Source organism: Pelobates fuscus, chromosome 3 (genome assembly GCF_036172605.1).
Source record: "Pelobates fuscus isolate aPelFus1 chromosome 3, aPelFus1.pri, whole genome shotgun sequence".
Taxonomy (NCBI): domain Eukaryota; kingdom Metazoa; phylum Chordata; class Amphibia; order Anura; family Pelobatidae; genus Pelobates; species Pelobates fuscus.
Genome location: NC_086319.1, coordinates 223,853,299 through 223,868,552, shown reverse-complemented (window position 1 = coordinate 223,868,552; position 15,254 = coordinate 223,853,299). Strand labels below are relative to the sequence as shown.

Genomic DNA, 15,254 nt, shown 5'->3' with positions numbered 1-15,254 from the left:
ATATTAGACACCAGTGACAGCAAGGTTCCCCTTTGTCTCTGTCTAAGAGAAGGACAAGAGAATCAAATTATAACTTACATGTATGTTACTGTGTGTCTAATACTTTTTGTTGAATGTTGAAAGATTTTGCAGATATCCAAGCAGCACTCACCAGTTCTAATTTGCTAGTTCTCCATAAATGTGGGATATCTGCAAACTGCTTAAACATTCCTTTCAGATTCACCATTACAATGGCAGCTAGTACTGTCTGGAATGAGAAGACATTATCCGTGATTTTAGCCATACACAAAACTGCTTTGTTACTATCCCTGTTTAGGCACGGTGAAAACCGAATACTCTCCCCCAGTAATATATTAGACAATCAGGATGCAAAGAATGGTTTTAAGGGGACTAGTCAGTCATCACTTGTACAGTAGATTGCACTAAATACCAGATGACGTTTGCTAATTCATAAGTACTGATTTACCAACCATCTCTATTGCTAAGCCTCCAGAAAAAACACAAAAAACAAAACAAAATAAAACTAAGAAAAAGCACACAGCCTCCATGTATGTCTAAATTATACAGCCTTTAACTGCAAAATATACCTGGTAGCTTCAAGCAGCAAATTATTTATTATCAATATCTGCTGTACAGTATTTAGGTATGTTAAGTTGTAGATCTCTAAATACTGCAAATACATTTAGCTAACATATTTCTGCTCTCTGTCGTTCATCTCTGTCTGTTACTTATCAGGTGTCTATGCACTGACAATCCTGCCTTATCTGCCCTTCCTCTCTTGCACTTACTAAACTCAGTCTGTAATAAGATATTCAAGACACAGGACTATTTAGTGTCATAATAATGGATAGACATTCACAACAATGGATTAAAGGTTGGACTGGGTTATGTGACCTAAAATTACCACTGGTGACTGATGAGCAATATTCACTTACACATCAATCTGACAACTGCTATTCAACATAGAACCAAGCCCCAAACACACATTAAGTAGTCAGAGGTTTATTATACAACATACCTGGGGTAGCGGTTCAAAAAGGTATCCAATGACAAGTATCACCAAAAGCACCATAAACGAGGACAGCAAACCTGCAATCTAATAGGCATGTCTTAGTATTGATTTGTTTGATCACCATTTTACTATTTGTTAAGCAACTCAAACTTTATTGTCAGTAGGACTCACAATACAAACTCACGCACTTTTCCAACTGAATATCTACCTGTGTATTTCCTCCAGTGCTTTCCTGAACAAGACTTCGGGACATAGAGCAGGTCACTGCAAATGTCTGAAAAAATGAGCCAATAGAATTGCAAAGCCCCAATGCAATAAGTTCCTATAAATGATGAAAAATAAAATATTGAACATAAATGGCATATACATGAATATTCTCGACAATCATGTTTTTGATTTCTCAATATTTGCTAGTATGCAATACATACATATAAAAATATATATATATATCTCAATTAAATTTAACCCTTTAAGGATCATGCGATGAAGGGCTTTAATGCCATTGATGGCATAGACCATCATGCATTACAAATACCAGCAGGGTTAAACTCTGCCGATACCAAGGAGCCCCAGGCATCAGACTAACAGATGAGCTATGTGCCTTGCTCAAAGTGAGAGCTGCACATAGCCTTTTAAATCATTTAAAATACAAGGGCTGAGCGATTGCGCTCACCCATGGTAATCATGGGTCTGCCATAAGCCTGGTAACTACTAAAACAGAGAACCCCCAGTCTTTAATACTTGGGGGTCCCTTGTGTCAGCTTGGGTTACAAATAGTAGAATTATTATATCCATGCCTGTATAAATAAATGAAATACTAATTCCAGAAATCCTATCTTCTGACAGTGGGGCATTGATCCACAGGCAGTCAAAGGGTGTATATTGCAGCTGCTACTGTTAATTCAGTCCCTCTCTAAATAAGGATAGGAGGGGGACTGAGAGAAAGATACTCACATCTCAGCTCCTCTTCCAGCATATCACTAAAAGGAAAGGGCCTGAATTTAGTACAGCAGCTGCAACTAGCAGATGCTATTGTAACTGAGGGTATACTCACATTGATCTTTGACTGACGCCATCCAAATCAAGTGGATGACATCCCACGGTGCCTAGTTTGCATAGGTCCTTGACATCATGACATTGGATTTATTGCAGTAAAAATGTAATATGAAATGTATATGTATCTATGTATTTGCTAGTCATTACATAAAATGGAGTCCCTCTAATTTGTATGCTATCATTTACTTTTGAAAGCATGTTTCTGCAACATACTGTCAGTTCAAGAAAAAGATACAGGTAGATATGGTATAAATTCTTATACAAATTTAGACAGGCATGTGCATTTGTGTATCCCTCTCTACTTACGGTACCTGATTTCCATTTACTGTATAGCCATGTTTAAGAGCAAATATCTTTGCCATTGAAATTGTCATAGAGAATCCAACAACAGCAATGGCCAGTGCATCCACAAATACAGCAGAGAACAGTTTGTAGTCAGGCAGTGCTGGAGGGCGAAACCTTTAGGGAGTAGAGACAATATCGATATTGTTAATATGTTAACAATGCAATACAATGTTTCAAAAGCTCTGTATATGAGGAAGGTTATGCCATCAAAGGATCACTATCGTGTTAGAAGTACACATCTTCATTTCTAACGCTATAGTGTCCCTGTGCCTACTTTATTTTAAGTATCACCCCAGAAAAGTAAAAATTAGGAAAAAAAAGTTTTCAAAAATATTTACCTTTTTCCAGCGCCAAGGCTCTACTGGCACTCCTTACCTATTGACCTCCCGGGAAGTCACAGAGGAGATGGTCCAATCCGAGGCTCAACTGATGCTTCTTACTTCTTACTATCAGAAAGGCACGGACTCCTTTCTGATAGCTTAGACCAATGTTCCTCATAAAGGAACATCGGGGACCTAATGTGCATATGTGTCAACTGTCACATGCTCCTTCCAGCTTCCCCATAGGGCTTCCACGTCACGTGATTGAGTTTTATTGTGTCAGTGCAGTGGCAGCACCTGTAGTAGCTGTCATACTGGCAGATGATGAACCAGGACCATGAAACGGAGTAGCCCTGGTCCTTTCTTTCGAAATTGTGGCACAATATTTTATGCCTATCTAGCTCCCATGCCAGTTCATCCTAAAGAAGAATTCTATATATTCTATTTGATTAATGTAGTTATTTCCAGGGTGCTGCATGGTGTTTATGAGTAAAATGGAACTCAATTATGGCACTTCTGCTTTCCATGCAATCAGTATTGTTAACACTAGCAATATTTTACAATGATCATAACAAGTTACTGAACATTACGGAAAATGTCATTGAGAGATAGTGTACAGTATAGTACAAAGTTCCCTTGAAAAAAAATACTAACCCTGTAGGGATATTTCCAACAACATGCACACCATAGGTATCTTCAAGAGACATTCCAAAGGAGATTCCAGTTGAAATTATTACCTGTTGATAAGAAATAAAACAATTCTAACTATCCAATTTTTAAAAGTCAACAACAAGCAAGTAATCATATGTGTATTAACCCCTTAAGGACTGAGCCAAATGTACACGTTGTGAACAAAACAAAACGTAAATAAAACCTGGCATTTGCGCTATATGTCTGTCCAACCGTAATTCACCTCTTTCATATTAAATGCACCCCCCTTATTATATATCATTGTATTCAGGGGAAACAGGGCTTTCATTTAATATTAAATATTTAGCCATGAAACATAATTTAATATGAAAAAAATGGGAGAAAATAAGACATTTTGTTATTTTTTTTAGTTCTATATGACATTTTAACTGTCAATGTCATAATACTGTTTACTTTTACTACAATAAAATACACATATTTGTATTCAGCAAAGTCTCACGTGTAAAACAGTACCCCCTATGTACAGGTTTTATGGTGTTTTGGGAAGTTACAGGGTCAAATATAGCACGTTACGTTTGAAATTGAAATTCGCCAGATTGGTTACGTTGCCTTTGAGACTGTATAGTAGCCCAGGAATTAAATTTACACCCATAATGGCATACCATTTGCAATAGTAGACAACCCAAGGTATTGCAAATTAGGTATGTCCAGTTTTTTTTAGTAGCCATTTGGTCACAAACACTGGCCAAAGTTAGCGTTAGTATTTGTTTGTGTGTGAAAAATGCAAAAAACGCCAATTTTGGCCAGTGTTTGTGACTAAGTGGCTACTAAAAATAACTGGACATACCCCATTTGCAATACCCTGGGTTGTCTACTATTGCAAATGGTATGCCATTATAGGGGTAATTTTCATTCTTGGGCTACCATAGGGTCTCAAAGGCAACGTAACCAATCTGGCGAATTTTAATGTGAAAAAAATGAAACACAAGCCTTATATTTGCCGCTGTAACTTTTGAAAACACCATAAAACCTGTACATGGGTGGTACTGTTGTACTCGGGAGACTTCACTGAACACAAATATTTGTGTTTCAAAACAGTAAAAAGTATCACAGCAATAATATCGTCCGTGTAAGTGCTGTTTGTGCGTGAAAAATGCAAAAAACGCCACTTTTACTGGCGATATCATCGTTTTAATACATTTTACTGTTTTGAAACACTAATATTTGTGTTCAGCGAAGTCTCCCGAGTACAACAGTACCCCCCATGTACAAGTTTTATGGTGTCTTGGAAAGTTATAGGGTTAAATATAGTGCTAGCAAATTAAATTCCCTCTACTTTCGGCATGGGTTGTCAGGCAGGTCCCGCTAATTGTAATTACTTAAGATACCTAATTATGTAAAAATATTACATAAATATATATGTAGAATTAATATATATATATAATGTTTTAAAAATATTTTTATTTATATATAGGTATATATATAGTGATATATACGTATATATTTATGTATATAGATATATATATTATTTCGTTCTACGTGTATTTTGATATAAATATATATATATATTAATATCACAATACAGTTAGAACGAAATAACACACATCTATTTATTTTTTAATTATTTATTTTTTATTATTTTTTTAATTTTATTTTTTAACGTATTTACATATTTTTTTATATTCTATATAAATATATATATAACAATAATTATATATATATATAATCAGCATCAGTCTACGTGTAATTTGATATATATATATATATATATATATATATATATATATATACATATATATATATATATATATATATATAATTAGATATATATTAAAGGACCACTATAGTGCCAGGAAAACATACTTGTTTTCCTGGCACTATAGTGCCCTGAGGGTGCCCCCACCCTCAGGGACCCCCTCCCGCCGGGCTCTGGGGAGAGGAAAGGGGTTAAAACTTACCTTTCTCCAGCGCCGGGCGGGGAGCTCTCCTCCTCCGATCCTCCTCCTCTCCTCCTATTCGGCTGAATGCGTACGCGAGCATCCAGCCGGTCTCATAGGAAAGCATTATCAATGCTTTCCTATGGACGCTTGCGTGCTCTCACTGTGATTTTCACAGTGAGAATCACGCAAGCGCCTCTAGCGGCTGTCAGTGAGACAGCCACTAGAGGATTTGAGGGCTGGATTAACCCATTTATAAACATAGCAGTTTCTCTGAAACTGCTATGTTTATAAAAAAAAAAATGGGTTAACCCTAGCTGGACCTGGCACCCAGACCACTTCATTAAGCTGAAGTGGTCTGGATGCCTATAGTGGTCCTTTAATAGTAAAATACACCTAGACAGTGTATGTGTGTGTGTGTGTATATGTGTATATATATATATATATATATATACTTAGATCATATATATATATGATATATATATATATATGATCTAAGTATATTATTATTTTTTTTACACTTATAGTATTTTAATTTAATTTATTTTATTTCCAGCCAGCAGGGGGACTAACTGTCATTACAGTTAGTCCCCCGGCTGGCAATGCAGCAGCCAGCTAACCCGGCCATGTGATTGTGAGGTCCTCGCAAGGACCTCACTCTCACATGGCTGGGGGGGCTGCAGGAGGACGGATCTGTTGGCGACCAGGTAAGTAAAAAGAAAACAGAGGGCGTACTATTACGCCTTGCGGCGCTTAGAGACGCTTTGAATAGGGCGTAATAGTACGCCCTTCGGTTTTAAGGGGTTAAAGAGCTAATGAAGGCATGGTGAGGAGACTATTATTGAATTATTTAAACTGCATGTGATTATGTGTCTAATAAACATTTCATGCAATATGTATAATTAGTTATGTCTGCAAAGAGAATTTAAAAAAAAAAACAACTAAGAATATAAAAATCTAACTAACTAGGGTGAGGTAGGGTGAAGGGTGAATGGTTGTGAGTTTTTTTTGTGTTTCTTTTGGTTAAGGTAATTTTAATTTTAATTAAATGAAACTGCAACGAATTAAATGGAGTATATTACAGCTGTAAGATAGATGAGAATAGGATTAACTAGAAAGGAAGGCATTCATTGAATTGAAGCATTAATAAAGCAACATGACATATTTTCTATAATATATAATACGAATATAAATGTTTACAATGTTAATGAATGTTATAAAGGTAATGTTATAATATTATAATGTAATGAGATGAAGGAAAAGGAGTTCCTTTTCTTCCTTCTTTTGTCTGTTTTCTCTTTCCCCTCTCTCCCTTTGTGATGGGGAAAATATGCAACTCAACTGTGATGTACTGCGTGTTGTTATTCTTTTTTTTGGAATCAATAAAAAAAAATTAAATGGGAAATAAAAATCAGCATAATAAACATTACTATTTTAAATTCACTACATTCCACAATTCAGAAATGACCACATATGGCTTAAGAATTATGGGAGGACATTAACTGAAGAAATATAAATTGCCAGATGGAATAAAACTCCTCCTTTGACTTGAGAAACATGGCAGTCTTTCATTATTGTGGTTGTGTACTGAATTGTATGTATAGTGGATAGTGTGATGAACTGTTATGTAACCATGGCGATGAGGAACCTAACTACAACTGAAGAGGTAGTGAAGTTTATTGGAGGTTCCACCAGTATGGGAGTAAAATAAGACTGGGTAAACGGGTAGGGATTTAGAAACGTAGAATGTGATGGCAGATAAGAACCATTCGGCCCATCTAGTCTGCCCAATTTTCTAAATACTTTCATTAGTCCCTGGCCTTATCTTGTAGTTAGGATAGCCTTATACCTATCCCACGCATGCTTAAATCCCTTTACTGTGTTACAAATAATGTAAACTCTTTCATAAATAATGTTCATAATATCCTTCAATAGCTTGATTTAAATAGGGCTTCCACTTGTTCCTACACATCATTCATGCATCTGGTATGAATGATGTCAAGGTGTGATGTGTTTTTAAATAATAAAGGCAGTTGAGGTCTTTGTATTAAAGAAGGGCATGTAGGACAGCCATGATATACATGATTTTGGCATGAATGATGTACAGCCAAGATCTGCGTTTACATGGGGCATAAAAAATCCCCATCATTACCTTATTTAGCTCAATTTAATTATTTTGGATAAGCTTTTAAAATGTTCATAGTCTTAAAAACAGTTCAAAATATTTATCTAATGAAGTCACCATTAAAGTCTATAGGGATTTTTGTGGATAAGTTGTTTGATCACCTGAAAAGCTTATCCAAAAGAATTATATAGATGTATTAGTTGGGTGTACTGTTTTGTTAAAAAAAAAAAATAAATAAAAGACTCTCTCACAATATAAAACGTTGGCACTTGGTTTTCATAAGTGGGCCATGTGACAATTAAAGGCTTTTGAGAAGAAAAAATAACTAATGTATGTATTTACAATGTGAGACTAAACATATATCATGATAACCTATAAAATCAAAACTCTAGGACAGCAGATTAAAACAAACAAACAACTGAATTAAATCATTTTTTGAACTTTTACTTATTATAGTTTTCGTCTTCCAAGCTACTGTACAGGTTGTGTGTTTAAAAGTCCATAGACAGAGCAAGATACAACAGATCCCCTTTTAAATTGAAGTGCCTAATACAATTTCTATTTCATTGTATAACTCAGTAAGAAGTGAGGCACAGAGGGATTATATGCATATACATATTATACTTACAACAATAATCTCCATGGGAATTGGCACTGGCAATTTTTTCTTGAATCGATCATTAATTTCTTTAGCCCCAAGCAACAATATCACACATATTGAACCCGTAATCAATGTGGCAATATTGGTAGTTGTGATATTAGTGAACACAGCGGCTAAGCTCTGCAAGACATAAGAGAAACATACATGTACATTTATTACACAGCATTGTCTTTATATATAAAGAAAGCTGTCATGAATCCAGTTATGAAGACGCTCGATATACAGTGCAATATTGCTTTGTATCAATGTAAAACATTTTTTCAAATAAACCGATACACTCACAAACAGCGGGTGTGAAGACTACTTAGGTTATAAAGGCTCCAAACATCCAGCTGATGTCAAATGATAGATGGGTAGCAATAAAGTAAAATATATATTTTTTGACACAAATAAATAATTCCAAATAGTGTACTATAAGCCCATATAGCGCCATACAGTTTGTTGTATACAATACTAAGGCTCCTGAATCCAGATGCCGGCAACATGAGACTATAGCTTCTTTTTTCTGGGTGTAATAATATTTTATTGCCATATTTACTTATTTAACTTAAGATTATAGAAAGAAATAATAGCAGAAGGTTCTTTCACATTACCAAATTAGACCAGGGTCATTAAATATTCAAGGTTCAGCAGAGATACTCTTTACTCTTGCCTAATGATCTGAGCATATAACTAAAACAAGTATAATATTAACCAATACTGGAAGAAGCAGGAACCTAATGTAAATCGTAGGTAGGAAGTTCTAAACGCTCAATATTTTTTTTTTTTTTAATTAAATATATTGTAAGACCTGCTGATTTTAGTGCCCATATTAATTCCCACATATTTGTCCAACATATTTGTCATCTTGATCATATTTAGATACCCAAAGTTAAGTGAGACACTTCAAATGCTCAGTTATGTTATTATATATTTTTCAAGAAAAAAGGTATCCAGTATCAGGTTAACTGGAAACGTGAAAAATAAGATTGGTGCGAAGTGGTGAACGAGTGGTATTTGAATATCTTCCTTTTTGGGTTGATCACATAATGTTAACCACTGTTTGTGGTGTACAGACAAAACATTCATAAGAGACATAACATTAATTTAATTGGAACAACATTAGTATTTATTAGTTAGGAAGGTGAAAGACTACACTTACATACATAACTGAAAGAGGTCCACTGAATCTTTTTGTTTTCACCCCAAGGAGGTATTTTAGCTGAGATGTAAAGACATGAACTGCAGCTGCTGTTGTAAAGCCCCGTACCAATGGCTCTGTCAGGTAGATGGACACAAAGCCAAATCGCAGGATTCCTAGAAGTAGCTTTAAAAGGCCCACATGTATTATTAACATATAATTATTATTATGATGATGATTCTGGTTGCAGACTAGAGAACCATTACAATAATATTAAGATGTTGGTATTCCAGCAATACTTATAGCATAACAAGCTGCTATATGTAGACCGCTACGATTTGCTGTTAAACACTTTAAGCACCACAACTACTACAGCGTGGGATTAGGAGTGTCTTGGCACCCCAAATGTAAGTAGTCAAACTGTCAGCTCATTAGGAGTGATCAGCTGAGTCTGTTAGCCAATAAGCTGGCCTTGCATGGCTAAGTTTAGCTCAGGAGAGCTAATAGAAGATTCTTGGCACAGCCTCAGACAATCAATGGAAGAAGTGACCAGTGCTTGGCAGACCCCAGGTAAGTTTTCGAACCATCAGCAAACAGTCTGACTACTTACACTGATGGGGGCACAAGAGCACTGTAGCAGATAAGGTGCTTTTAATGTTAAATTAATTTAAAGGAACACAATAGGGTCAGGAACACAAACGTATTCCTGACCTTATAGTGTAGAAAACACCATCTAGCCCTCCTTACTCCACCTTGCCTCCTTAAATATATTAAAAATCTTACTTTTATTCAAGTCTGCAGCTGCCCCTGATCTGCCTGCTTCGCTGACATAATCAAAAGTGATTCTCTGATCCAATCACAATGCTTTCCTATAGGATTGGCTGAGACTGACAAGGAAGCAGATAAGGGGTAGAGGCAGGACAAGCCAAACACAGCCCTGGCCAATCAACATCTCCTTATAGAGATGCATTGAATCACTGCATCTTTATGAGGAAAGTTCAGTGTCTCCATACAGAGGGAGGAAACGCTGAATGTGCAGCACTGCCCCAGGAAGCACCTCTGGCAGCCATCTGAGGAGTGGCCAGTGGAGTTATCACTAGGCTGTAATGTAAACACTGCATTTTTACTGCAAAAGCTTGGAGGCAATGAGTCTACTCACCAGAAAAAAATACATAAGCTGTAGTTGTTCTGGTGACTATAGTGTCCCTTTAAAGTATTTATTTATCTATTTTTACAAGATTACAGTCAACTTTAAGCCTAGCTCCCTAGAAATTGCAGCAAACACATTTTGTAAGCTTTATTTAATGCATTATCTAACAGTACATTAATAAGAGAGGTCAATATGATGCTGGACTGTTCCTTTACATGGGGAGTGTAAATAAATGTACATACGTTGGGAAACCTATAACACGTTTCCTACCCCACGTGCATACACTGCAACATTAAAACCACCTACCTAAAATAGTGTAGATTCCCCTCATGCTGCTAAAACGTTTCCTACCCCATGTGTCGAGGCATGGACTCCACAAGATGTCTGAATGTGTCCTGTGGTATCTGGCACCAAGTCATTATCAGCACATCCTTTAAATCTTGAACGTTGCATAGTGGGGTCTCCATGGATCGGATCTGTTGTTCCAGCACATTCCACAGATACTCAATTGGACTGAGATCTGTGGAACTTGGAGGACAAGGCAATACCTTGTACTCTTTGTCATGTTCTTCAAACCATTCTTGAATAATTTATTGCTCAGTGTGGCAGATAAATAATCCCACTGAAGGAGGCCCCTGCCATCATGGAACACCATTGCCATGAAGAGGTGTATGCGGTCTGCAACCATCTCTAGGTAGGTGCTATGTATCAAAGTAACATCCACACGAATGCCAGCAGAACATTGCCCAGAACATGAGACTGCCTCCGTCGACCTGCCTTCTTCCCAGTGTTCATCCTGCCGCCATCTCTTCCCCAGGTACACGACTCACACGCACAGGCCATCCACCTGATCTAAAATAAAATGTGATTAATCAGACCAGGCAACTTTCTGCCATTGCTCTATGGTCTTGTTCTGACGATCACATCCTCATTGAAGGTGCTTTTGGCAGTGGACAAGGGTCATCATGAGAACTCAGACCAGTCTGTGGCTACACGGCACCATACGCAGCAAACTGCAATGTACTGTGTGTTCTGACATCTTTCTATCATAGCCAGCATTACGTTTTCGGGTAGCTCTTCTGTGTGATTGGACCAGACAAGCTAGCCTTCACTCCCCACGTGCATCAATAAGCCTTTACCCGTGACACCGGTTGTCCTTCTTTGCACCACTTTTAGTGCATACCAGGAACACTCCACAAGACTTGCAGTTTTGGAGATGTTCTGACCCAGTCATCTAGCCATCACAATTTGGCCCTTGTCAAAGTCACTCAGATCTTTTTGCTTGCACATTTTTCCTGCTTCCAACACATGAAATTCAAGAACTGACTTTAACGATATAATCAATGTTATTCATTTCACCTGTCAGTGGTTTTAATGTTGTGGCTGATCAGTGTACATTTCCACTTCTCATTTAAAGGGACAACCAGTCTGCTATCTTAAAACCCATCCACAAAAGGTGCTCAATTATTTGTAAATGGTTGAATTCAATGTAATTGGCTAGAAAATATAGTTTGCAAGGCAAATATAGAAGATATAGTTTGCCAGGCAGTTTCCCACTTTATTTGCAAAATGTACAGTCACTAATTTGAACATGCTTTGTTCATCAACACTTACTAACAGAAAAAAAAAAGAAAAAAAAAGTGTGATCTAGTACCTGTATTAGCCCACATAACAAAGTAATAGCTACTGCCACTTGCACTCTCAGGGCATCTCTTGCGTCAACATTCTCCTGGTTAATGGTGCTATTTGTAGAATTTGTGTTCGTAATTAGGAAATTCTCATCTGGGGCCATCCTGACAGCAACCCCGCCAATCATCAGGCTTATTACCGCAAAGGTACCTGTAATATAAGTCACACTATCATCACTACAAAAACTGACATATTTCATTGGCAACTGCTGGAATTCTCAACTCAGAATTCCCAAATAACTTAAATAGGCTTGCTTTTGCACCATAGTGCCATTCACAGCATGTATAAACAACTATTTTACAGTGGAATCACAAAATCGCTAATAAACGACAATGTGGTCACAAACAAGTGGAGTTTTTAGTTTACATAATACACATAATGCAAATACAAGTATACTGAACTTTTTTACAGTCTTTACATGCGCCATACTTATGTGTTATAAGCAGGTGAACGGTCTGATTAAAGAATCAAAATATTATTCTCACTATTTAATACTGTTACTCATTTTTATCTAGTAGTTGCATTCAAGATAACCAAATACAAATAATGACATCTGGTACACAGAATAGGTAGTAGCTACAGTTGATAGAATGTTACCAGTCTACTGATATATTAATAACTAATGACATACATTTTGATATTAATTGCTAGTCCCCGTTTCCTAATTTTGATAAATTACAAGAACTTGTAGATAATAACAAGGAATTAAATACAGATTGTAAATCAGTTTATTTGTCACATGTCTTAAAGGAAGGCTATTTACACTGCTGGGAGTCTCTTTAAACAGCACCTGTCAGGCAAATACGTCATAGTGGTAAATAAAGATACCAACACTTTATCTACTCTCCTTTCATTATTGCCCTTATTTCTTAAAGGACCTCTATAGGCACCCAGACCACTTCAGCTAAATTAAGTGGTATGGGTGCCAGGTCCTCCTAAGTTTTAACCCTGCAGCTGAAAATATAGCAGTTTCAGAGTAACTGCTATGTTTACACTGCAGGGTTAATCCAGCCTCTAGCCTCTGACGTCGATGGAAGTGGAGAGGTTTACCAGTGCCGAAGGAGCCTGGCGCTGAATTAAGGTAGGCAAATAAATGGTTAATTAACCATTTATTCACAGCGGAACGGGGCCCTAGTCACCTAAACGGTGACTAGGGCTCTATAGCGTTAGGAATACATATTCCTAACGCTATAGTGTTCCTTTAATAATTATCCACCCCATGCCATTATTTATATTTATTATGCTTTTTTTCCTTGTGCATAATAAATATACAGCCATTTTGTTCTCCTCTGCTTTTCATATCTACCGCTTGCCCTCCTGTGGGATTAAAGGAGAGGTGTCACCTGAAAACTATTTTTTAAAATGTAATAATCGTTTAATTAAGTTCTAAAAGGAAACAGAGTTGTTTTTTGTTTTTTTAATGAAGTATACGTAAAAAAAAAATATAAACATACACCTTGGGTCAAACTGTTTGAAAAACCAAGAGTTAGCCTCTATGGTCTTCTCTGCTTCACTCCCTGCACAGAAGACCATAGAGACCAACTCTCCATTTAAAATACTGTCTGACCCGAGGCGTATGTATATGGCTGAATTATCCTGTGATATACCAAATGTAGGGATGAGCTTTTCTCTCGCTCTCTTTTTACACATGCTCCTTTCAAAACTTGATGAAAGAATTATATTGAAAAATAGTTTTGAGGTAACAGTTTTCATTTAATATCACTGGTGGCTTGTGGGTACATTTGATTGGCAAATTGAAACAGAATCTTGCTAAAGCTCTACCTAGTGTTCTGTTTTGTCAGTCTGACACTCAGCTATACATAATTAAAAGTATTCCCTACATTTCCTTTTATATTTCATGAAAACAAGAAGCGCAGTAAAAAATTTAAAATGGACTCAGCCAATGCAACTAAAGATGTAGATTAGATAAAAGTGTATCTTATTTATTAACATGCTACAGAAATCACAATGCTGTCTGTTAACACCAGAAGTACCATGTGTTCCTCACATCAAAGAGAAGGAACAGCAGGACATCATAAAACATTATCAGCCACTGAACACCTGTGCTTTCAAAACATCTCCACCCTAGGTTAAATAAATCAGTTTATCAATAAGGTTTGGTACAGAATATCTGCATATGGCCTTCTTGAGGCCTCCCACAGGTTAGTGGAACATACGGTAAATAATAATCTAGGCTGGTAGTTGCCAAAACACTCCCAACACCCAAGTGTTAAAGTGACAGGGAAACAACGGTAAGACATGTTTTCATTATTGAAGACTAAAAATAGTTTTTTGAATTGACACAACATATTCCATATTGTGTAACAAGATATAACTGCTGCTTCAAAAGATCCACCTCATAAATCATGAAGGGTCATAAACACGAATAAAGAGAAATATAGCAGTGAAACACAGAAATATGTGTCCAAAAGCTAAACGATAGGAGGGAGTAAAAGATATCTGATTGGTGAAAGGTAATAAAATCGGAATCGGTACAATAATAGTAGCTCAATACTGGGAAACAGGGATTACCAAACCCTATAAGTAGAAATATGCAACCAAATTCATGAAACACGAATACAGAATTTGCAAGTTAATCCTACTTAAAATGTGATTATTCATGTCATAGTACAGTGTTCACAGAATGGCTTAGTGAATGAAGGGGAAGGGGCATGAGTGTGTGTCTTGTGTGTCTTAGGAAGTTCAAACAAAAGTAAGGGTTGGATGCCAATTCCAATGTGGATTTTTTAGTTTGATGTATATTTTGTGAAAATCAGGGGGGCAAGGGCCTAATTTTGCACAAGTACAAATATTGCTGTGAATCTGCCCATGCACATGTCAGAGCAGTCTTTCTAAAGCAGATGTGCCTCTTTTCACAGCAGTAATCAGCCTTCTGTCTCTTGGTATGATGACTACAATGTCCAATATCTCTACAGCTCGCAGTTAATTCTTTCTCAACTGCCCCACAGTTTTAATCCAGGTAATAAAGACTGAGACCGTGTTGCCTTGTTCTATCACAGGCTGACACTCAGTGTGTTATTTTATAAATTTGTGGTCTAAATGTACCATTTTACAGGATAATATTAGTCCATATAGATTCCAGGGCACAAGTGATTAGATAGCATAAAACTGACCCCAATGGCTGAATGACGTGCAGTAACTAAACACTGCCAATTGATTGGCAAGCT

The 15,254-nt window shown here is 36.7% G+C and overlaps 1 protein-coding gene across 1 annotated transcript in view; it reads right to left on the bottom strand.

Moving 5' to 3' along the window:
- SLC26A5 (solute carrier family 26 member 5) overlaps positions 1-15,254 on the bottom strand; it is a 69,046-nt gene that overhangs the window by 16,369 nt on the left and 37,423 nt on the right. The window contains exons 5-12 of the mRNA XM_063448151.1: positions 12,032-12,216; positions 9,249-9,413; positions 8,075-8,227; positions 3,388-3,470; positions 2,380-2,527; positions 1,221-1,334; positions 1,019-1,096; positions 152-247 (exon numbers count right to left, since the gene is read on the bottom strand). Of these exons, the coding sequence (XP_063304221.1) occupies positions 152-247; positions 1,019-1,096; positions 1,221-1,334; positions 2,380-2,527; positions 3,388-3,470; positions 8,075-8,227; positions 9,249-9,413; positions 12,032-12,216 (1,022 nt within the window). The remainder of the gene's footprint in view (positions 1-151; positions 248-1,018; positions 1,097-1,220; positions 1,335-2,379; positions 2,528-3,387; positions 3,471-8,074; positions 8,228-9,248; positions 9,414-12,031; positions 12,217-15,254) is intronic.